Source organism: Haliotis asinina, chromosome 1, assembly GCF_037392515.1.
Source record: "Haliotis asinina isolate JCU_RB_2024 chromosome 1, JCU_Hal_asi_v2, whole genome shotgun sequence".
NCBI classification, from domain to species: Eukaryota; Metazoa; Mollusca; class Gastropoda; order Lepetellida; family Haliotidae; genus Haliotis; species Haliotis asinina.
Genome location: NC_090280.1, coordinates 78207300 through 78233302, shown reverse-complemented (window position 1 = coordinate 78233302; position 26003 = coordinate 78207300). Strand labels below are relative to the sequence as shown.

At 39.2% G+C, this 26003-nt stretch overlaps 1 protein-coding gene across 1 annotated transcript in view; it reads left to right on the top strand.

Moving 5' to 3' along the window:
• LOC137275552 (A disintegrin and metalloproteinase with thrombospondin motifs adt-1-like) overlaps window positions 1–26003 on the top strand; it is a 100859-nt gene that overhangs the window by 44628 nt on the left and 30228 nt on the right. The window contains exons 13-19 of the mRNA XM_067808177.1: window positions 7188–7262; window positions 9633–9862; window positions 12015–12108; window positions 15471–15635; window positions 16212–16382; window positions 16778–16929; window positions 17324–17504. Coding sequence (XP_067664278.1) covers window positions 7188–7262; window positions 9633–9862; window positions 12015–12108; window positions 15471–15635; window positions 16212–16382; window positions 16778–16929; window positions 17324–17504 — 1068 coding nt within the window. The remainder of the gene's footprint in view (window positions 1–7187; window positions 7263–9632; window positions 9863–12014; window positions 12109–15470; window positions 15636–16211; window positions 16383–16777; window positions 16930–17323; window positions 17505–26003) is intronic.

The following is a 26003-nucleotide window of genomic DNA, read 5'->3' as shown; positions in this document are numbered from 1 at the left end:
AAACGTAATAGCAGCAGTTCGTAAAAAGAACAGTGTTACTAAATTTAGTTTTGGTTGTAAAGGGAGTCGTTCCAGTATTGTATAGTATATGACTCCTATAGATTTGGAACTTTCCTCCAAAGGAGCGAGTGAGTTTAGTTTTAGGCCCCGTTTGGCAATATTCCAGCAACATGAATGTAGGGGACACCAGAAATGGACTTCGCACATTGTACCCATGTGGGGATCCCCAAAAGAAGCATACTAGTTCATTATCATTGATATTGTCAGGGAGGTCGAGCCATTCAGCTGTAAGAAGATGACCGGATATCTAGTATGTCCAGAGTGACGATGATTTGTCTTACAAAACCACATTCCATAGTCAACGATTAGTCAATGAATTTGGTGGCGTGAGTTTGATCATTGATTGTCCATTCAGATCTATACATATTAGTTTACCTAGACGTGTTTTGTATAATCGGAATACACAATAAATAAATAATGTACAACAACATTACAAGTTTTACACAGGGTTAGACACATATTTCCTCTACTACATACAGTCATTTACTGCTCTTGGGGGCATCTGTGTCTGTGATGGCATTGTGTCAAAATTGTGACCATCACGAGCATCGATCACTGCTCTGCACCGCCAAGCCATGGAATTGAATGAGTCGTCGAATCTGGCGTTGTTGAATCCTTCTCATCCTGCAATACATGTCTCAGCTGTTGTAGCGTCTGTGGTTGAGGCTGTCGACGTTGCACGCATCTGTCTAACAGATTCCACAAATGTTCAATGGGGTTGAGATCCTGCGATTTGGATGTCTATGGCAGCACATTCACATTGTTACTGACAAGACAGTCCATGGTAACACGTGGAGTGTGCCCTCTGGCGTTGTCTTGCTGGAAAACCTCACTTCTGACGTTAACAGTAGGAACTGGGATTTCATCACGTTAGCGTAGAGCAGTCAAATTTACTTGCACGAGCACCAGATCTGTCCCACCATTCAAGGATATGCCCGCGCGAATCATGACACTTTCACCGCCGTATCTATCAGCTTCACGATTACAGTGTCGAGTGCAGAGTTCATTTCTCCGTCGGTAGACACGCATCCTATCATCATGGCGATACAGCAAGAACCGCGCCGCATCACTAAACCAGATCCTCCTCAGTGCACTAATGTCCATGGCAGAATGTTCTGCACCACTGCAGGCGTGCACGACGATGATGATGTCGCAGAACAGGTGCTGTATATGGTCGATGGTTTTTGGGTAGGATGCTTTAAAAATCTTTAAAATTCTTCATGCTGAGTTGAATGTATGGTCCCGAAATATACATGGCGGGCATGTGTGTGCGAATTACTTGGTTTGTTTCAAGCCGCACTCTCCCCAGCTATTCCGAAGTGAGTCTATCTTTACGCCGCATGTGGCAATAATCCAACTACATAGCGGCGACCTGTAAATAATCGAGTCTGGACCAGACAATCCACTGATCAACAGCATGAGCATCAATCTACGTCATTGGGATACGATAATGTGTGTCAACCAAGCCTGACTACCCGATCCCGGTAGTCGCCTAAGGCAAGTATAGGTTCATGAGGATTAATTTTAGTCCGAACGGTCCAATGAAATCGCGACTGAAAATGTTGACGTTGACATTTCGTTCCCCTCCTCTGAGTCGCTTCTCACCCAACACCCATTTCCAAACTATCTAACCCAACCTTCTACTTTGCCCCTTCTCAACCTTAAAGGAAATTATAATTATGAACACTTTATCGAAATCAGCTTTTAAAACCACATATAACCCATTTGTTCACTGCTGCCTTTCTGTAATACCCATGTGAACTATTTCCTTTCCTTTAACTGTCTTATCTTACGTCTAATTTCCTTCCCAATATTGCTACTGATCGAGGAAGTAAGTGACTCAATATTTACAGTCATACGGGCAATACTGCAACATTATCTTGACGAAAACAAGTTTAAAATTCACGATAAATAAATGTAAATTATATAAAGCACAGCAAAACTAACCCAAATATAACAGTATCAAGAAGTGAAACTAGTATCTTTCTCTAAAACTGGATTTCACATTAGAACAATACGGTATAAATACGGATTATAGATCGCTAACAGCTGAAGGAAGATCACAATAGTAGGGACCATGGGGGACTTACAGTGCCTTTGATACCTACGTGGATCCTACTTGAATTTAGACCATCCTTTCAGATGTACAGCGGCACTGAATATTAAGCGCTTTATAGATAGTGCATTTTCATCTTTATTGAGTGAGTTTAGTTTTACGCCACTTTTAGCAATTCCATAATATTCCAGCAATATTATGGCGTGGAACACCAGGAATGGGATTCACATTGTACCCATATGGGGAATCGAGCCCCGATCTTCGGCGTGACGAGCAAACGCTAAGCCAATCCACCGCCCATATTATTCTTTAGCTGCAGCATGTAAGGCAAAAAAGAAAGGGTAAACACCAAAATAGAATGTGCGTGCTCTTCTAGTGTATCCCGAATTTAGAGTGTTTGACTATGCATTGTCTGATGTGTCTCGATTGACTTTGCAGTATATTACACTGCTCTGTAAATAGTTGAATGCAAATAGTGTGGGACTCTGTGGTAATCGATGGTTTGACAAGAGCAACACAGGAGTCACGTGGTGTAAATCAAACATGTGACTGAATCTGACCAATAGATGCATTAAATTCGGTTAAATTGCGGTCCATTGAATAAGTTACTTCAACTGTTTGAACCATTCAGTGGATCTTATTCTGTGAGAATCTTCAGTTGTCAAGTAACTATACGTCTGTTGAGATACCGTTACACACACACACACACACAGAGAGAGAGAGAGAGAGAGAGAGAGAGAGAGTGTGTGTGTGTGTGTGTGTGTGCGTTTGTGCGCGCGCGTGTGTCCAAGCATCAATGAAACCATTTCCAAGCCGTTGACACGAGTAAAAGTATAGAATTAGATTTATAGATTAGAACATACAGCTGAGTTTCGACTTGGTGTGATCTCTGAAGTTTGCCAGCCCAAATCAGTCCGTTGAGATTTATCGGAGAGATCATATCGATTGTAAGAGTATATTTCGAGTGCCATATGGTGGGATCGTTGAAAACATTTACATGAATTAACAATGTCAGTAATGTTCTCATGGATCATACTGTTTCACCACACCCAGATGAAGTATGGCCGCATTAATTCAACCAACAGACGGTGTATTCCCTTTCTACCTGCATTTTAATTAATAGTCCAGTGCTTGTACAATTAAAATGTGTTGGCGTAACTGGCGTTTTTTTCACCAGCACATTTACTCACGGGCCACAATGAACACATAATGATTAGTAAATCCAGTCATTAAAAAAATTGTAATCAAATATGACATAAGGCAAAAACAGTAATATAAGAGGGGCTGTAAAAAGGTTGTCCTGCAATCATATCCATTGCTAACAACTTCGTTGTGACATTGAGGATCATCCGCTACAATGTAGCAGACGATGCCTCGCTGAAGGTGGAGATATTCCTCACTGGCCTGAAGGATTTCATGGCAGTAGACCACAGACACTAGTTCCTACTATCTCCCAAGGAGACCTAGCTAATAACTATATGTATTCTTACATTAGATATTAAAGATAAGATGTTTTATACTTTCAACAATTAGTGATTATATATACAGAGAGATAGATAGTTGATAAATCTCAGCCAAGTGTCTACTGATGTCAAAGATATCAACACGAGTTGATAAAGTGGCTTGCCGAGGATATTTTTACATTGATCAACGAGTGTTGATATAATTGATATCAGTAGACACGAGGGTGAGGTTCTATTTATCATCCAAAATCATTCTTCATTAGTTTCCAATGAAAAGTGTACATCTCTGAACACAGCACTTGCATTAGTTTTGCAGTGCAACGATGACGTCATAGCAAGTTCATGACGTCATAGCATTGTCAGGGCATTGTGCAAAATCCACTGTCAAAGCGATATCTCCTGTGGAACACAGTTTTAGATGATAATCACAGTACCTCTGCATCATTTGTGATGCACAGTTTAATCGGTTACAGACTTTAAGAAGCAAAAGTGAGTAGTGAACATTATGCTGAACTTCCCAGTGTAGACACCTGACTGGGTAAAAAGCCAGCCAAGGGAGGTAATACAATCATCTGGCCGAGCCGTAGGAGCATACAGATACAGGGTATAGTGGAGATGTTTCGTAAGGCATACGCTGGAGATTATTGAGGATGGGGGCCAAGGTGCTACCGCTTCTACCGCTACAAATAAGACATCAACCTTCCTGCCAGACAAGACACAACTTCCTTCTGCACTCTGAATTCGAAGACAACAATTTGATGATCTCTTCTGCCGACGACCTTCGGCACCTTGAGGAAAGAATTGACAAAGAAACTCTTAACCGGTTCTTGAGAGGCATGTCGAAGTTTAGTATTCAAGCATAAGGCAAGACAGTATGTCAACTTCTTCTTTCTTGTATACACGCGGGCGTTAACGCATATCTATGTGTTTGCTGACAATATTTACAATTTCCAAAAAATGTCAAATAATTCATATTTGAGTAGTTATTGTATTTGTGGGTGTTATACGCAATAAAGAAAATGTGATGGTCTCTACTATTTCTCCTGATTTGGTGGAATACTTGCATTTTAAAGATAACGACTATAGCCATATTTCCATTTGTTCAAAGGATTAATACGGTCGATTGATTTCAATCCCTAAACAATATCGGGAAGTAAAAAGAGAACACCCTCAACAGATTGCTGCATTGTTTACCCGCCCTGATTCATCCAAGTGTAACATCCTAAATAAAGGTGGTCATATTCTGCCAGCGAGACATACCACGAAGAGTAAGTCTGCAAGGTCACTCTTCAGAACAGGTAAACGTTATCATTATCTTTGACATCCATAGCTGAGAGTGTAAACTTAGTAATTGTGGCGATGTTGCTTTGAAGCTGGTTATATTCCTCACATGACAGAAGCTCATGAATTCATGCTCTGGCGTCCATTGAGGAATACTTGTGGATATTGCTGAAGGAGGAATAAAACCACACCAACTAACTCATTTATCATTTGGATGGCAAAAGGAACGTAAGGTTCAATAGACATAAATACCGCAGAATGAATTTGATCCAGCTTTCCTTTTAATCCTAATTTGCATAAGCAAAAGAGATGGTGGTTCGTAAGGTTCAACACGGAATCGCAGGGATTCTGTACTGTCAAAAAGTAAACATGGGTTTAAATTGGGGCTCATCTATAATCGGAAACAACGTCGATAGCAAAACATCAATGAATATCGATATGAAAATTTTGTTAGGCATAATGTTCTTCGTTACCTTTTGTGATCGAAAAACAGTTTCAGCAACCTCACACAATATGCAATTTTATGGATTGTTTCTGGACACGGTTTTGTTAATTATCCTTGCAAAACAAAACATTTCACCATTTACGTATTTTCATACGTTTGATAATTATCGATAATCGATCGATACTTAGTATACGATTATCACTTTCTAAGATTTGTATCGACAACCAGCTCAAGATTAAATCATTTTCAAAGGATGTGAAATTAAATTTCCTCAAAGAAAATGTCTTAAGGGCAATCAATGTTAGCAGCAGGACAGCCTTGGAAACTACTAGTTTTCCTCAAAATTGAATGTGTTAATGAGAGTTGTGATCTGACGTCATAGTGGTGATTTGAATTGCACTCTTTCTGTGTCGAGATCATGCATCACTTGGCCAGACAATGAGAAGAGCTGTGATCTGATGTCATAGAGGTGACTTGAAGCTCTGTTTCTACTTGGAGCTCCATGCGTTCATCGCGCTCGCCATGCCACCAATTTCCAAACAGAAAAAGAACGTTTTAAATGCTCTGGTGGCATCATTTCATTATCAGAACATAATGTGAAACAGAATTTCTTGTGCAAATTGTGCAAAATATTGATTGACGCTTACGGTTGTCCAACTTTTTCTCAACGTGCTTGTCGTGTGCGAAACAACTAGCATAGGGCTAAAGCAATTTTGTTTTCTGAAAAAATAAATGTTGTGTTAATGGTCTATTAACCGTTGGATCACCTACACCATCGTTTAAACAATAGCAATGAACACACATAAACATACAAGCAAACCAAAAATGAAACACATCAATGATAATTAATTTCACAGCAACCAAATGATTTTCACTTGAGCTAATTAATATTTTTTCTGAACGTAAACTCTACATTCACACTTCTGTAACCTGAGGCATCTAACGGTTATACAAAAACGTATTTTAGGTATATACACAGACTATGATTGAAAGTATTAACGGTAGTGGATCCATGAAGATTTAGATGCTACTGTAAGACAACAGCACCATCAATACAATATACCCTTTCCCACCGAATGTAAACGTGTAAAGAAAATTGACACACAACGTATCATCCACATGCTGACATCCCTGAATCTAAACTTTCGTCATCCGAAATCGACCACTGCGCTTGATCATCTAGATCACTTCTCGCACCAAAAATACAATGCTCTGTATGAAGTCTTTACCATGGCTAAATCACATAATCGTTCCTGCAAAAAAGACATATATACACTTGCACTTTAAAGAAACCTATTCCAAAGGTTAATAATTTCTTAAAAGTATTGAAAGACATTCACATTGTTGAAAACTTCATTTTAAGAAGGAACAATACTTATGATAAATTTTCAGACAAATGCTTTTCTTTATCCTCAGTTTTCAAGCTCTCATGTAATCGGAAATGCAACTTGAATATATATTGTTTTGATCATAATCGTTTTTTAGGATACCAGCTGAGTACCCAATTATTTTCAGAAAATCAATCTCGAACTGAAACTGTAATTGTTTTTAAACATTTCTTTCTAAATCTTTGGGAAGAAAATGACTGTAAAACACATTCATTCCGCTCTATGATAGAGTGGGAATCCTTTGGGTTTCCAATTATTGTCAAATTGTCACACTAGCTAAAGAGAAGAGAAGAGAAAGACTCGGTGTGCAGTGTGTTTTAAAGTGACCACAATACAATTGACCCGTGGATTGGAGGATCATGCTGACGTCCCTGCATACTTGCCATGGGACGAAGGCATTGCTACCGATGCCAGACAAAAGTTTGTGTTGGACCTTGATGTTAAAACATTTCGCAGCATTTCACAAATGCACTTTGTCATTTCTTCCTTTTCAGAGATGCCCACTGCAACTGTCTTCTCAGTTTTCGCGTTTCTTCTTATTTCCAACGTGCTGCAGACGAAAGCACAAAGTAAGTTTATTTACTTGTAAGTGTATTTGCATATCGTTTGTATAAAGTTTGAAGGTAACTTCTGCGTATTTTAATTATTCTATTTGCCAGTAAGTCAGTTGCATTACAAAACACGAGGAGCCCATTTCGCGACTTAGGGAATATTATTGGCATCAGGTGATGTAAACACGGCACACCAAGTATTAGGTTACATTTATGTACATGTCTACTTTTTTGTTTTGTTTTTCATAAAACCTGTTACAAAAGGAAAGCACCTAGTAGTTACACTCACTTGGGTTGTCAGTACAGGTTTGAAGAGGTTATCATGTCAAGATGTTGCATTGAACATACAAGATTCACTCATGAACGCTTATTAAAAGGTGACGATTCACATTCCGTATGCCTTTTGGAGACGAACACGTGTCGCGTTGAGGCAAGCAAGCGACACGAAACCAAATAAATGTCGTATTTGTTTATGTATATCGTTTGTAAAAAATAATTCATCTTATTAAAGACTTTCCGCCTTCCGGCAGTGTTATTTGGTCATGTTGTAAAACTATCACTCTATGGATCAGAAGGGCCATTTGTATTTGTAGGTGACAAGTTCTTTTAAATTTTAGAGCTTTTCTGAAATAAAAGTACAATCCCCAAGTCGTATGTGCAGAACAAATTAATTTCACATTGTTCAGACCATAAGGCACATCAATTGACTTTGCCGAGTTATCCTTTTGATCAAAGATCCAAAGTGCAAGCTGTTGAAAAAGCAATATGGATTCCAGATGACACTGTGGCTGTCGTGTCAGTATCACAGTGTCACGATTCATTTCATTAATTTCATTGTCCTCTTGTAGATGACTTAAAATGAGTGAGTTAGAAGTGAACGTCCCCTTAGCAAAGTTTCGGCCGTAAAGAGACGCGACCAAATTGACACATAATTTTATATGTGTTCCATAACCACAAAGTTATATTTTAAAATGCAAATTAGTTCTACTCATTTATTCAATGTTATTTACAAATGAACCAAGGCAGGAACATCTAGCCTGCGATCATTGGAACTGGGTAACGTCAGCGTCCTCCGGCAGGATTTACGTTCACTCCTCCTGGAGATTTAAATTTAGCATCCTTTTACAAAATAGTTGCTGTTAACGTTAGTCCGATTCTGTTATACGTGGTTGAAACTTGGGGATATCAGTACCTTGACCAAATAGAAAGAGTTCATTTATTTGCATATTAGATGTTTCTTGGAGTAAAGATGGGCATGCCTAGTCTGATGAGCTATGGTGAATGTGGAATAAAAAATTGGCTAAGACTTTTACGTGTGTCCTCTCATCGTTTAGCAAAGAAATGTTATGAAATGATGATTTTATATGATAGAAATGGGTAACGAATGTAAAAAATCTATTATTTACAAGACACTTTAATCACATGCGAGCAATATGTTCAGTTTCCCTCAACGTGTATTAGTTTATTTACACGAAGACTGAAAGAAAACTGGCTTGAAAAAATCTTTCCTTTTCTACGACATATGATTACTAAACATCCTAAAAGCCATACATTCATACTGAACATGATCTGTTGTGTGTCACAATGAAGAAAATAGAGTACGTTTATCACCTTTTCGCTGCTCATCACATAATTTATTGTATTGAAAAACGTGGATAAATGAAGATAAAAAAAAGAAGATAGGCTGTGTAAATCATGCAGTACTAATGTCGTAGAAAACGAATACCATTGCTAATATGTCCATTATATGAGGAGTACCTTAAAGAAGTTTATTATGTCCATCCATCCATAGATAAATTGTGCTCCTTATATATTACACTGCAATAAATATTACCACTCGTTTCCATGTTCGTACATCATGCTACGTAACTCAGAAAAGAAGACTCGCCATTGACCATCGTCTGAACGTCACAGTTGTATAAACATAATATCAAATAATACTTTATAAAAGTGTGAAAGTCTTCTATATGCGACTGCTGTACATTGTACTACAGGCCTGTGCCTTTAAGTATTGAATGAAATATGGATATAGTTTGCTGCACGTAAAACTGGCCAGTGCTACCAATGTTGTTTGATGATAAACCAATTGATAGGAATTACAAATTGGCAGAAAGTACAATCACATTACAATACATGTACTTCTATTTCATTGGCAATGACTTCCATACCACCTATTGATAACCCTACGCTACCAAATTTGAAAACAAGCATTCATTTGCTCAGATAGCAAGTTTGCGATAGGGGTAAATTGTTTGAAGCAGTTTAGATAACCATTCAAACGAGAAAGAGACAGATCTGTGAGATTTCCTGTTGGACGATGAGAACTGAAACGTTTGTTTTTCGATCAAAATTAAAACAGGCAACTGAGTTTACCTGTATTTTTTGCAGGTGGGTTAATATGTGTGAGCCTTTTGGACAACAGCGTGAATGAGGACGCGGGTCAAGTCGTTTTTCAGCTGCTTCGGAAACAAGGGTCAAATGGAAGCATCACTGTCAATTACACCATAATAGACGTAACAACAGAACCTGACGACATAGCTTCGAGCAGAACCGGAAGTGTAACCTTTCTTGATGGAATGACAGAGATGTCTATACCAGTGGCAATCAATGACGATACGGTAACGACATAAAGACTGACACTCCAAATATATACAGTATATCATATATTCAGACCCTCTTTCTTGCCTTCAGGCTATAAAACTCTATCATTCACACATCCGGCTTTATAGAAATATTTGAATTTTATCATGATTTTGCCACTGGCCAATACGACATTGTCTTTTGTTGGTTACCCAGCCACGTTGGCCATTTTGGGAACACACTCGATAAATATATGACGCCACTTCTTATTCCATGCTCTGATTATAAAGCTGTTATCAGATCTTATATTCGTCATCTGATCCGGAAGGGGTGGGACACTCAAATAGGTAAAAATAAACTACATGAAATAAAACCCTATATTGGTTACCCTTACTTGGGTTGTCAGTCCAGATTTAAGGAGGTTATTATACGACGATGTGCTATTGGTCATTCAATATATACACACGAATACCTACGGAAAGATGAGGATCCTCCGTCTTGAATGAAGCTGTGATGAAGCATGTCCTGCTTGACTGTACTGCTTATTTCATTATAAGGGAAAATACTTTGATTTGAAAACGTTGAAGGATCTTTTTCGTAATGGCCATTTCATCATTGAATTTTATAAGTTAATTGAAAAAAACTTGTTTGATGTGTTTTGCAGATAAATGTCATATTGTCATGTAATGGTTGGTTCTTCGGATTAACTATTGAGATTGTTCACGGCTGTACTCCCAGAGATCCAGATAATTTTTCAAGCAATTGCAAATTTATTTACATGTGTGTTAATGTATGAGTAATTGAATAGTTTGAGGAGTAACTAGCATTTTGTATACTCCCACTAGTTAAAAGAATCGAGTACGGTTACACATAGTTTCTTATCCTTATTTGGGTACTTTACGCTTCTAAATATATAAATATAAATGCATCTCAATAGACTAAACTTCGCAAGTCCCAATACATTCAAAGTTAATTAAAACCTGCTACTATTCTTAATAGTAGCATATATATTATTTTAGTTTGTGGTTAAAGTATCTAAATTTGCTAAAAGCTGAAAGGGTGGTGTAAATCCACCTAGGGTTCATGGAGGAAGCAATTGTACTGTAATTCCCCATGGTCTCTACCCTGCTGATCCACCTACAGTTGTTGACAAGCTACAGCCTGTTTTTATATTGAATCATCTTGGATCGTTAAAATGTGGTAAATTTATTTAAAAGTGTTGTTTTTAGTTACCAATTTACTGTGATACATTATTTGTCTCAATGTCCTTCGTTGACATATCGTCACAATATGGCTGATACACTACCAGTGGGATCCTTTAATTTTTTAACTCACTCACTTAAAGCAAACTATCTTACACACACTTTCAGTTAGGAAACTGGGACAGTTGGATACACGTGTAATAGGGATATGTAGGCTTTTTCGTGGTGCATCTGGTGTAATTATCACAATACATGCCTCTTCATACAACAAACACACACTATGATTTTTAGTGTGTTTGCTGGTCAACGCCACTACACTCTGTAGTATTCCAGCGAGTCAGGACCCCACAATCCAGTGAATAACTGCCTGTGCATCTATCTAGGCAACTGGGATACAAAGGCACGTTGTCGGCGAGCCTGACCACCCGGTCCCCTCTTACCACAAGCATGAGTTTCTGAAGACCAATTCCAATCCGGATGATCACACATACCGTAAAGTGCCCTTTCGGGGAACGTAAACATAATTGTTACACCTGTGTCAAAAATTACACAGGACCTTCCCATATATCGGCGAGAAGAAACATCACTCGGCGATGAGCCGTCGGCAGGCAGCACGTCATCAGTTGCCGCTGACAATGAACTCAACATCAAAGCTGTTGCAAACACTAAACAAAAACTAATCACAAACATAGAACAAATCACAGCCTGTCATCCACAGCCTGTATACTCCTGTTACATATTCATCTCAAATGTACTGTGGCATTGAACACGTTTTTGAGATAAGAAATTCGGTTTGTTTCCACTAGCGACATAATCGGGTAAAATTAATTAGACAGCGGTGTTAGTTTTCGTATCCAAAAAAGCTATTTTAAGATACACACTATCCAATTGTCTAGCAATTAACGATCGAAGAAAGCGAAAATCTGAAACACCTCACCTGTGACTGATCGATTCAGATGTAACGTCGTCAGTGTCCATGTTTTTGCAGCTACAGGAAGATACCGAACAATTCACCATTACACTGACTGGTGCAGTAGGTCCAGAAGCACAAGCGACTGCCCTCATCTTTGATAATGACATCTGTAAGTGTGCTGTAGCTGTAGAAACCTAGCCTCATATTGACACCCAAGGGTATGACACAAATGAATACAGACATGTACTCCGGGTATCTTGTATAAATAGTAAAGTACTGGGGTACCATCAACGATGCTTATAATATGCGGAAATTAAGGCATTATGGACCACGTCTATACTTGGGATAATATATATTCTAGATATCATTTTGGTAAATTGTTCGCATCTCATGGTTCATCTTTAGCCAAACTTTTAATTTGCCTCTTGATGTGGGAATTGAAGGTGATTGGTCAGTTGCAGTGACACTGAAGAACGCAAGCTTTACCATCACCGTTCAGATTCAAAACATATTGAATGATATTTTTCTCTTACACGCCACAGTACCAATTGTCCATCTTAAGGACATGAAATGAGAGTTAGTGATCCGACTAGTCACATTGTATGACCATTGTTTCCAAATTAGCGTGATGTTCCTTCGGTTGCACTAGTACTGTTTCATGACGCTTGAAGAGAGCAGAGAAGGGGGTATATTACTCTCATATTCGTATCTCGTTCCTTTTAAGTTTCCACTTGGGCTCAATGGACAGCAGACGTCGGACCATGCAGTGTGACATGTGGTCCAGGGACCAGGACAGAAACGAGGACAAGGACATGTATCGCTGTAATTACAATAAGATGTGTTCAGCCACTCAACGAGACCCGAACTGCAGCATGTAACCCAGGAGCCTGTCCGAGTAAGTCTTTTCACACATCCTAAACCCAGTCAAAGCAACTTACACCACTAAAGCGTGGTTATAGTTTGTTTGCAGTGAAAACGTACCGACGACTTTCACTTTATACAAAAATATAAATCAAAGTGAAATTCGGATTGCGAATCCACATAAACTAATTACCTTGCCAACTGAACATTTAAATCTCAGAATTTTATTCAACTTTGGATAATATCATTTAACAAACGGTCATAGTGTCAAATGTTTTTTTTTGTTGGCATTACGAGGGGGTATGTACAGAGAACAAGCAGGACTGGACTGTTAACGCTCATCACGTACTCCACGAGCATTTGTAATAGAAACCAAAAATAGCGATTTGAATCTATGGTCGTTTGTCAAACAACTTTTATCTTAAGCTGAATAAAATTCTGAGACAATTTTTCAATTGACAATGCAACATAATGAGGGCTAGCAGTCTTAACTTCACATTATTTGGTTTACTTTTGTGTTTAAAGTGAAATCCATGGGTTTTCATCGATGTGTATCAATGGTTCAATTATTACACTGAATGAACATTGGTTGTAACAGAAATGGTCCGGAAGTATGGAGGTTCACTATCCAAATCCACACAATAAATATGCTGCGTTTGAAATAAATGGAATATCACTTTAAGACGCAGCACAGGAATTTAGGTGTAATGATATATATTTTCATAAATATCACCTTATGGGAAATGCTTTTCTTTCTTTTCTATCTTTTTTCTCAAGTGCAAGTACAAGCTTTACTCGGCAAAGTATTAAAGACGTTATCACATTTTGACCGTAGTTATCGTAGTAACCGCCTATACCCAGAATCAGTTCAATGCTGTTGGGAATTTCTTGAACGTGTGATTTTGTTGGAACGGGCCACCACGTTTTACAACATAATCTAAAAATGTACCCATGCTAATTTGCGTTTCACAAATGTCGCTAGAAGAGGGCACGAGTCGGCTCCATGTGTCCGTCCTATGCTGTGGACTAGAGTTCTTGAACGCTTTGAAACCATCAAGGTTGATTTTAATATCAGTGGTGAGACGCTAGAAGATGGCTGGAGCATTCTTGTGTCAACACGAGATAACATTATAAATGATAGGAGGCATTCTTTACTTTCTGTTCGCACGCAAAGTCTGACAAACGCTTAGCAAGTTCAATCACTGGAAGCTGCCAATGCCATTAATAGGTTCTGCAGAACATGCTGACAGAGGCCTTGTTCCATAAAAGGTCAACCTAGAAATGTATGTGCAAAAGAAATGTGATACAATAGGAGTAATAATATCAGTAAAGTCTACAACAATAATAAAGCTGATAATTCAGATACAGGCAGGATAGCCGGAAGTAATACGGCTTTATGTACTCTGGTATTGGTGCAATTTGAAAGATACAAGCTTAGTTTAAAAAGTAGTTCCTTGCTGACGGAATTCGAACTAAAACAATCAGAACAGTGTACAGCAACACAAGTTACGTTTAAGAAATTGTCGTGACAAAAGGTGTACAAAATCCACACAGAACCAGCAAAATATAACACCGACAAAATGCAGAATGCAGTTATGCAGAATGTTACACAACGAGCGGTCAGGCAGCAGTTATGTAGGTCAAGCGTTGACGGAGATTGGCAGATATGTACTCTAGTTAATATGTATTCGTGTCGACAACAGGACAGCTAGCCTTTATATGTATAGTCAGTATTTCCTGAAAGTTCGACCATTGCCATCAACGTGGAATCTTCTAGCAGTCTCCCGGAAGTACGTACACATAATCAAAACATAAACTCAAAAAGAAGTAACTCTAAAACCCTTCATAAACACCTGCTGCTAAAATACGATAAGACTGAACATTTATGATACGGAATGTGACCCACAATAATTATCATTCAAACCACAAAACTTTGTGACCCAATAATAATTAGTACTTGATTAATAATACAATTTATTAGAAAATACACTCTCGTACCACAAAGTAGACCAAAACATTACTAAGTATTTTGGCTGTCACTAAAGCGAAACGTTCATAGGTTCTGTTTTATGACGATTATTGTAATCGTGACGAATAATTTGGGTTACACGAATACACGATGGCGCTGGTATGGATCATGGATCTATCTGACCATGTTTTGTCCGTGTTTCCCTCTACAGACTTATGGTGGTTGCATGGATATTGTTGATCGATTGGTTGTTATCGATTGCTGGATAAATAGTTGTACAGGAATGAGTCATGAAGGTAATGGTCAGTAACAAAATAGCAAATATTTGAGTAGACCTCTACAATAAATACGTAAAAAAATGTCCATTAAGAGAAGAAAAAGAAACTGTGCCATTTTGATCTGACCTTGTTATCAAGTGAGGCTTTTAATCAAATTAGTAACATTCATAGAGACGAAAACACCCCAAAGTATAAACTTAATTGTTTGCATCAGAAGCGATATCTCCATGCTTCTTTCTCACGTATAATAATAGTGCATTGTGAAGATACACAGTAGCATCACTGCTTTAGGTTACCAAGATCGCCACTATTTCGAATACACGTTTCCTTCAGCTACAGAACAATTACACAACTACCAAAGACATATTCCTATCCTATCTTAGCTTTCTAACACTACACATTACAATATGATCTATTTGGCAGTTATCACACAGTGGACTGCATGGGCTGATAATGGAACTTGCTCGGCAACCTGTGGATCGGGGTCACAGATGCAGTCTCGGACACGCACCTGTACTGGTAATTGCCCGGCTGAGTTTACATCAATGGAGACAAGAACTGTGGCTTGTATGATTTGCGCATGTCCAGGTAAGAAGATCAGTCGTTCGAACTTGGTAATACAGGCGAAAGACGTTTCATGCAATCAGAACAATATCGACATGCATTGTGACTTATGTGCTTAATGGAAATGCATAATGAAAAATGACATATGTTTGCGAACCACTGACATTCATTTTGTATAACATGTTGAAATGGTAAATATCTGATTTTATAATAAGACAAAAGTCAAGCACATTTCATATTCTCAGTACATTGATGTATGGTGCATTAAGACTTTGGTATTCACTGCAGGCATTGACCCGTGAAGGTTCGGGTTAGCATACTGAACTCATTCTTGTAAGAGGCCAGTAACGGGATCAGGTGGTCAGGCTCGCTGAATTTGGTTGCTACATGTCCTCGGTTCCCAACTGCATTGTCTGGTCCAGGGTGGAATATTTATAGCCCGCCGCCATATAGCTGGAATATTGCTGAGTGCGGCCTAAAAATAAGCTCACTTATTAAAACCTTAATATTCTCTGCACTTATCAGCCAACTAAGCATATCTTTGTGTTTTCACTTACTACATGTATGGGTGCTCGATTATGACCTCTGTCTCGCCTGCAGTGATCAGTCAATGGACAGAGTGGGCTGATGATGGAACTTGCTCTACGACCTGTGGGCCTGGAACAAAAATGCAGGCTCGGACACGCACTTGTACCCAATCTACCTGTTGCCCGACAAGCCTTCCATTGCGTGAGACGAGAATAGTGTCATGTTCTCTTTGTACATGTCCAGGTTAGTAGAATAAACCATGTTGCTGAATAAAGATAATGGCTGATACCGGCTGTGCAGGGACCACCCACTGTGGTTTCCACCAATCACTAGCTATGTCATTGGTAGTGAGTACAACAGACAACAAATGAAACATTTGCAGTGAATATTATGCATGTATCCACCGTGTCACTGAAATATGACTATTTTTCCCCTCTGTGGTCAGCGACGTGTGAGGAGAGGAATTGTGTTAAGGTAAAGAGAAATCGTGAAACCAAGATTGTAAACCGAGGTCTCAATACCTTATTCTTATTTGGCATTCGACGATAACCTGCGGCATGGACGCGGCAAGTAGGTATTCCATTTTGAAATATTCTTGTAACTCTGTCTTGTAACTCTGTCTTGATTTTCTTATTCAGTCATCGGCCCTTGGTGCCCTTGGGCTGACAGTGGTCGGTGTTCTAAGACGTGCGGAGGTGGGACAAAATTGCAGGTTCGCACTCGGGAGTGTACAAATACTTGCACGCCTTCTGACTGTGTTAAACGAGATGAGAGATCTGTCAAGTGCAACGTTCACGCTTGTAGTAAGTAACATAATCTTTCTACACCTTACAGTCAGTGCTCTTGTGAGTGAAAAGTCGAACAGCTACTATAGGGTCATTTTCTTCAGCAACCCATGTTTGCTATGAAAGGCGACTACGCTTTTCGTAAGAGGCGACTAACGGGATCAGGTGATCAGGCTCGCTGACTTGGTTGACACATGTCGTCGGTTCCCAGTTGCGCGTTTCAATGCTCATGTTGTTGATCACTGGATTGTCTGGCCCAGACTCGACTATTTACATACCGCCTCCATATGGTTGGAATATTGCTGAGTGCGGCGTAAGCCTCAACTCACTCACTCATAGACATGTTTCCACAAATACATTCAGAATTAAATTCGACATTCAAAACATTTTCTACTGCAGCTACGATTTGGAACAGTTGGTCAGGGAGATGGGGTGGAAACAGAGGGTCGTGGGGATGGTCGGGGGGATGGACAGGGAACAGATGGTCAGGGAGGTCGACGTGGGGCAGACGGTCAGGTTCCGCATGGGGAAGGTGACGTGGACAACGGTCCGGATGGTCTAGAAAGCAAGGACAAAAAAGGTAATTCCTATGGTCTGTACATGAACTATTATATCCGCCTGAAATATCTGGGAAATATCGCCTTTTCCCATTCGTCTATCATGTCACACACTACACAAATAAGAATCAGCCATTATACGTTTTAGATAGTTTTTAGAGATGCTGGAATCGGACAAACTGACTTCAGACCTGCTTCACAAAGATGACTTGTAATGTCTCCCTCACATTCAGCCCAAACCTTCTGCAGAAGAATTACACAACTGCGAAGCCGAGGTTAAGCTTGTATTATGAGAAACTCTACAGTTTTGAATGGTAAATGACTGTGGTTTGATCACAGGTGCGAATACAAACAATGATCGTTGCTATTAATGCAAGTGTTTGCGGTGCACCTTTGCCCCTCGTCCAGAAAAGAGCGTCATAAAATCATTACGATTCCCGTCCTTTCTTTCTTAGTGATGTTCATCTGTCGTCATCAACAAGGACCACGGCTTCTCGCAGATGATTTGAATCTATGTGCCCATAGGTGACTAGTCAATCGAGCCCGTGCGCGGAAGTAGCGTTCACAGGTTGGACATCTGTAGTCGGGTCATTGCTGCTGACGTGCACGCAGCCCTAGCTTTCCGTGCAGCACGCTTTTCTTGCAGGTTGGGTACCTGACTCTTCTAAGATGGTACATCCAGGTTGGATTGTTTAACGCCAGATTGATGGGTCCTGGGCAATGGTTTCCCAGTTTCCACGGTCTACGTTGAGGGACTTCAGCGATGCCCTCAAACTGTCTTTAAACCGTTTTCTCTGACCTCCAACTCTTATTCAACGCATATTCCCCATAGAGAAGTTGCTTCAGAATTCTGGTGTCAGACATCCAGTACACGTGCACATGGCCACACCTGCGAGCTTGACCCTTTTGAAGTGTGGATAGATCGGAGACTGACTCTCTCTAATACTTCGGTATCAGGGATATTCTCTTGCCAACGGATATTGAGAATCTTTCTGAGGCTGTTGGTGTCAGAATGGTTCAGCTTCCTTGCACATCTACTGTAGACAGTACAGGTTTCACTACCATAGAGGAGAGTACCACTTTGTATACTTGAGTTTGGTTGTGGCCGAAATAAGTCTTCTATCCCATACTTTAGTACGCATCCTCCCAAAAGCAGCTCTGGCCTTTGCTATGCGTTTGTTGACGCCGTCGTCAATATGCACACAGCATGACAGCGAACTGCCAAGATATGGGAAGCTGCCGACTGCGTGTAATTTTGGGCCCATGACGATGACGTTTGTTGAGTTCTGTGCGTAGTTACATTTACACAAATGATATGAGATGTTATTGTTTCACGGACTACATATCAGTGTACATGTTGTCATGTTAAAGGTCGAAGTTTTGTACACAAAATACCATAAAACTCTTTTTATTTGCAGAAGGCCAGACGCATTCAGAAGCAGATATTCTCAAGACATGTACATCCTTCTCCAGCTATCCAATTAAACGTTGCAGCCTTTTTCGTGTCAGGTTATTATATTTAAGTTTTGTACACAAAATACCATAAAACTCTTTTTATTTGCAGAAGGCCAGACGCATTCAGAAGCAGCTATTCTCAAAGACATGTACATTCTTCTCCAGCTATCCAATTAAACGTTGCAGCCTTTTTCGTGTAAGGTTATTATATTGTCATGAACCTACCGAGAGAAACCTTGAAAAGAAGAAAAAAAACAAAAACAAAACATAACAATAAAAACAAAACAAAACAAAAACACAAAACACAAAACACACACACACACACACACACAAAACACAAACAAACTGCGTCGATTTCCATTTATATCGTGTATTTTATTGTTCTGAATAAAGAATTCAAGCGTTCATATCTCTGTGAAATGGGTACCCGTGAGAACTACGATGACTGGCTCTGCCCATTCCATAATCAAGAAACCTCTAACACAGTTAGGTGTCCGAGAAATATAACTTGTATGTAAATTGCAAAATGGCTTGTCATAAGATATATGAGGAAATATATAGCCATGTATTTTTGTATCTAGCCAATACCAAAGTAGCAACCATGGCCTTATATCCCTTCACGGATGAACGTCGCCTGGATTCAAGGAGATAGGCACTGGTCCTAATCTGACGCATCTCAGGTAGTACAATGACGTGTTTATGTAGAGTCCCGAAAGCTCCCATGGGTGACAGCTGTCAGCAACAAATGCGATGGCGGGTCAGTTGTTATCCTGAAACACGGACAGTTACAAATGAATAGTACTGATCAAAATGGGTGGGTGAGTAAACATTTGACGTCACATCGACAATATTGCGGCCATGTCGTGACGAAAACAGTTTATATCAATATTCACACCAATAAATGTCTTACATAAAAAACTGTCATCAAAGGACAATAAAACTACTAGAATGTCACAGGTCATACTTTAAAACTAGTATGCTATCATAAAAATATACCTCAAGGCATACATGAGTGTTTGAAATATATTAAGATTAAGCTCAAAGTGCAAATAGTCTTCCCTAGTGAGGTTGGAACTGCAACTCTCAGATTCGCAGGCAGACGCTCGACCGCATGGCCAGCGTGCCGACGGAGATGAAGGGGTTAAATTATGTATAATCTGGCAGAAAATGTTTCAGGACGGTGTTTGGTAACTTTACTTTCAGACTATAAGTGCTATCCGTTTCCAGTTTGGTATGAGGCTTTATAATTCTTCTACCACTGAGGATTTTAATTGTCATAATTTATCACTCGATAATAGGAAAGTCGTCTATAAGAGCAGTCACAATTTCAAGTCACAGCAACACCTCACATGTCAAGGGTTTTGAGCTACTTACCGGAACAGCGACCCAGTCATGTAAATAGGCAAGTCACATGTCACATTTTTACATTATGCTCGGCAGATCGTGTCACGTGGCTTCAAGCACGTGCATTTCAGGAAGTGAACACACATCTACTCATAGAGAAAAGTCCACATCCAATTTGTAGGCTGACGCAAAAGACATTATTAGCAATCTATAATTATTTCAAACGAGAAAGAGAAAGGGGTCGTCCATTTGTAGCTCCCGAAAAGTACTTCAAACGGACCCAACATGCCTTGGATCTCTCAAAGGGCGTGTTGAGTGGAATTATCCATGCCTCGTCTACGGACATTCCAGGGACCATCTCAAAAGCTGTTAGGAAATTAAAAATGGATAGTTTTGATCAAAGGCCTGTAAGGGACACAATTAGAAAACTAACTCGTCAAATTTGGTTACAAATATAAAAGTGTTCAGGGCATAAAACACTTGCCATGTGTGAACGGCATGGCATCGTAAAATCAAGGATAAATTAATTGAGAACAATTAGAAAAAAGACCCGCGCTGATGGTTACGAACTGGTGTATCTAGACGAAACACAGGTAAATGACTCAGATACAACATCTTACCAACGGTAGCATCCGGGCAGACAGGAGCCGAAGCGGAAGCTACCAGCTGGTAGAGGACAGAGACTTATAATTCTGTATGCTGGCTCACACAAAGGACTTCTGTCTGGGTGTGATTTGGTATTTAGATCTAGGTCCACCGGCGGGAGAGACTATCATACGGAAATGAACGGGGCTGTCTTTACACAGTATGTAGAACAACTGATCACAGTCATTCCAGAAAAGCCCTTGGTTGTCATGGACAACGCTCCATACCACAGTTGCCGTGAGTCCGACAACTGGTGTCCAACATTCAATTGTCGTAAAGCAGAGATCATTGAATGGCTTGACAGAAACAACATCGTATACGTAAGACCTGACAAAGCAACAAAATCAGTGTCGTATGAGCTTATGTTACAGCACAAACCACCACCTCCCTATGCCGTCGACAGTATGCTGAAGAACGCTGGTCACGAGGTTCTACGACTACCGCCATACCATTGCGATTTGAATCCAGTTGAACTGATATTGGGGGATATCAAGGCGTTGACGTTGAAAAAATTGTTCACACGGCAATATGGGAGTTTGATATCAGTCGGTGGGAAGCCTGCGTCAAACATGTATTGGCAATTGAAAATGAGTACTGGAAGCTAGATGGTATTAGAGAAGAGACCATCCCTCCAATCGTAATACATCTTGGAGAAGAAGAGATGCTTTGTGATTGAAAAATCTTGAAAAATTCGAGGAAAACAGGTAGGTGATCAACCCCCAAAATACAAATCAAAGACCCACTTCAGTAATGTGTACATGCATAGTTTCACAGAAATATGATTAATGGACTGTGAATAATGCCTAGAAAATAAACATGTCCCCTAACTACTTCCAAGCTCAAAATATTTTCATGGAAACTAAACAGTCAAAATTCTCCGTTATGTACATGATCATGAAATGACATCGTAATAGCAATTTGAAAACATCATATAAATTATGTGACATATTTCATTTTGAGATGACCCCGTTTGACCTACACCGGTATTGACACCGTTAACTAATGCAAAATGCACATGCTTGAAGTCACGTGACATGACCTGCTTATTGGCATGACCGGGTCGCTTTTCCGGTAAGTAGCTCGACACCTTTAATATCTGAGGTGTTGTTGTTGTGACTGAAATAATGACAGCTCTTATAGACGACTTTCTTATTATCGAGTGATAAATTATGACAATTAAAATCCTCAATGGTAGAAGAATTATAAAGCCACATACCAAATTGGAAACGGAGAGCACTTAAAGTTTGAAAGTAAAGTTACCAAACAGCGTCCTGAAACATTTTCCGATAGACTATACTTATAGTTACTGTCATTAAATTGATTTTACGGGCGCTTCTGTTCTTGTTATGTAGCTTCATTAAATGAGCGCCTACATTGTAATTATCCACCACTGATGGTATATAGAGTAAACACTCCTCGGATTTGGTAGACAGTGTAAAACCACGGAGGCGTGTTTTCTCCTATACTAATAAAATAGTTATCTATTTACGAATTAAAAAATTAACAAATCTAATTCTTTTAAAATGCAATATTTAGATGAGAACTGATTTTGTTTAAAAGATCATTCATAGTTCTTGATTTGAAATGGTTGTTCCTTGTGATGGAATTCTCAACACAGACTAGCAAGAGAGGGTTGACCGTGATTCTTTCATTCAAAGGAATACAAAATGGAGGATCTTTGCCTTTCAATAAACATTCGTGAGTATATCCAGTATGGACAATTCGACATCGTCGCATGATGAAGTCTACAAATCTGGACTGACAACCCAAGTAGGTGTAATCGATATAGGGTTTGATTGCATGTAATTTATTGATACATACGGTGTCCCACGTCTTCTGCATCAGATCACGGATGTACGTTCTAATGCTAGCTTTGTAATCACAGTATGGAATAAGATCTGTCGTCAGAGATGAGTGCTGCTTTTGCAGCAAGATCGGACATTGTGTTCCCAGGAATGCCAACATGGCTGGGTAAGCAACAAAAGACGATGTCGCATTGGCCAGTAGTAAGATCATGATACGATTTGTTACGGTTAAAATATGCCGTGACAAAAGGTGTGAGAACTCCCCTCAGAACCAGCAAATTATAACGCTACCAAGTTTCGTAATGTCAATGATACTTTATATTGAGAAAACAAAGGCAAAAATATACAGATTCACAAGAGATTCACAAGAGAGGTTTCATGTACAATACAGCTGAGTCAAATCTATAGTAATGGTTCACAAATATAATGTCAACTCACGGAAATCTTGATGTGAGAGTGACAAACAGTTATACAGAATGTAACACTACGAGCGGTCAGACAGCGGTCAAGCGTTGACGGAGGCAGGAAGATGTATATACTCCAGTATCTGTGTGTGTCGGTGTCGTCAACACGACAACTAACCTTTATATATACAGTCATTGATTCAAGAACTTTCGAGCACATACGAACATCGTCAGCAACGTAGAATTTTCTCGGCCAGCCTCCCTGAAGTAAAAAGTTAACTAAAACACATATTCAAAGGGAGGTAACTCTAAAGCACTTCCTTAAAGGCCTGCCGCCAAAATGCTAAATGTGATATAAAATGTGACCCATAATAATTATCACTTAAAACACTAATCGTTGTGATCCAATAGTAATTATTACTTAATTAATGATACAATTTACAGAAAATACACTCTCGTAACAAATTAATAATTTCGATTAAGAGTGGATGTTTACAAGAAAGAGAATTGAAAAAGTTTATGTATCGTTTATATTTACGGTGTATATTAATATATTTAAGAACTATTAATATGGCTAATTAGCTTGCTGGGAAAATAGAGCTACTTGGGTCAATCGAGAAGACATTGTTTTGAATTCAATGACAGTGGAATAAGCAACAACACCACCACCCTTGGACCCTTCTGTAAATAAGGATTTTTATGTACAGTACCTATATTTACCTTTCAATTGATTATATTCGTGTTTGTATTGTAATTCATTTGTTTCTGACTTTTTAAATGTTGTCAGTGTTAGGACAACTTGCAGTCTAACTCACTGGCAAGGGGGAGACAAAAGCAGATGTGAAAGAGATATATTTTAGTTCAATGCCAGCAGCAAAAAATGAAAGTTTCACTCTTAGTCTCAGAGGCGAAACAAGAGAACACTTTCGTATTGTATGCATGCTCATAAAGATTATTAAAGACGCAGTCATATGCAGGATTTGACTTATTGGCGTGGAGTTTGGGTATATCCAAACTCATCGGCCTCATTGTAGAGACTGTCAACAGGAGAGGTTCTAAAGGACCCAAGACAAAGTCTTCAACCTTTCAAATCAAAGAATTTTAGTTTGCTGTTTGAGCCATAATCACGTTTGGAACGGACGAGTGATAGATGGAGGAGTGTAGCGTGATCACCTCTCCATTTAGAATTTGAATCCACTTCAGGCATTTAGTTTAAAGGATTTAAGACATTAAGTGCGAGTTAAAAATTAGACTGAAGAACTTGGCCTCCTTTACAATTTTGATGGGAGTGCCAATTAGTGATAGCTTGGTGTCCTAATGTAGACTATCAGCTTCTGTAGCACGTGAGCTTGATAAAGAGCAGTATGGAGTTCATGAATAGAAAATATTTCATTGTAATTCTCCCCATTATCTGAATTGAAAGTATTAGTTTCCTTCTTTTCTTGTTATTGATATTGCAGGAACTTAGGCACATAATTACAAGAGGACACATATCTTGATGTGAAGGTTTCTACAAATATGGCCACACCTGGGCGTGAACATTTTTATAGATTAGGCCACATACCTGGATGTGAAGGTTGCTTATAGATTAGCAACACACCTGGATGTGAAGTTTACTGCATATTGGGCAAGACAACTTTATGTGATTAAGCCACACACCCGGATATGCAGTTTGCAACAGATTAGGCCACAAATCTGGATATCAAGAGTGCTATTGATTAGTCCACATACCTGGGTGTGAGGGTTGCTATAGATTAAGTCACGGACTTGGGTGTGATGGTTACTATAAATTAGACCATACACCTGGATGTTAAGGTTGTTATAAATTACGCCACACAACTCGATGTGAAGTTTCCTATTGGTTAGACCACACATCTGAAGGTTGCAGTAGATTAGAACAGATAACTTGATATGAAGGTTTCTATAAACTGGGTCAGATAACGTGATGTGCAGGTTGCGATGGATTAGGACACACACTTAGACGTTGGTATGCTATAGATTAAGCCAGACAACAAGGTGTGAATGAATCTCTAAACAAATCAGGTCACACACCTGGAAGTGTTGGTTGTTATAGATTAGGCCAGACAATTTGATGTGAAGGTTGTTATAGATAAGACCACACATTGATATGAATGTTGCAACAGATCAGGACAGATAACTTGATGTGAAGGTTGGTATATGTTGGGCCAAACACCTGGATATGTATGTTGCCATAGATTAAGCCAAAAACCCGGATGTGGTGGTTGCTATAGATTAAGCCAGGGACCCGGATGTGATGGTTGCTATAAATTAGACCATACACCTGGATGTGAAGGTTGCTATAAATTACGCCACAAAATCTGATGTGAAGGCTGCTATAGATTAGGCCACGCACCTGGATGAGGAAATCCATGTTTCCTCATTCTGATAATGGAATTAGTTGTTATATTATGCAGTAAGGTACTCAGTATGGGATATAACTCTTGTAGGCTTAGAATTGAACTTTATTACATCAAGAGTTATCTGTCCTGGTATACCAGGCCGCTTCCTTTTTTTGACATAGCAGATTTGACAGCAGAAACGGAAAAGAAAAGAAGTTGATTTTAGACGATTTTGAACGGGTTGTGACTGAAAAGCGTTAGCCGGTAGATAGTGTTATTCACGATTATTCAGTCAGGAGTTTGGATTGAGAAAGGGGCACAAACGCACTGATTCTGTTTTAGATTGTGTAACTATTTATGTAAATGAAGTGTCTGATATAATCCAATGTTTACATCTTAAAAAAGCTTCTGGCCCGGACAGAATCAGTCATAAGTTTCTAAAAAATGTAGCACATTCAATAAGTATCCCACTATGCATGTTATGCAATCAATCATTAAAGGCTAGTATA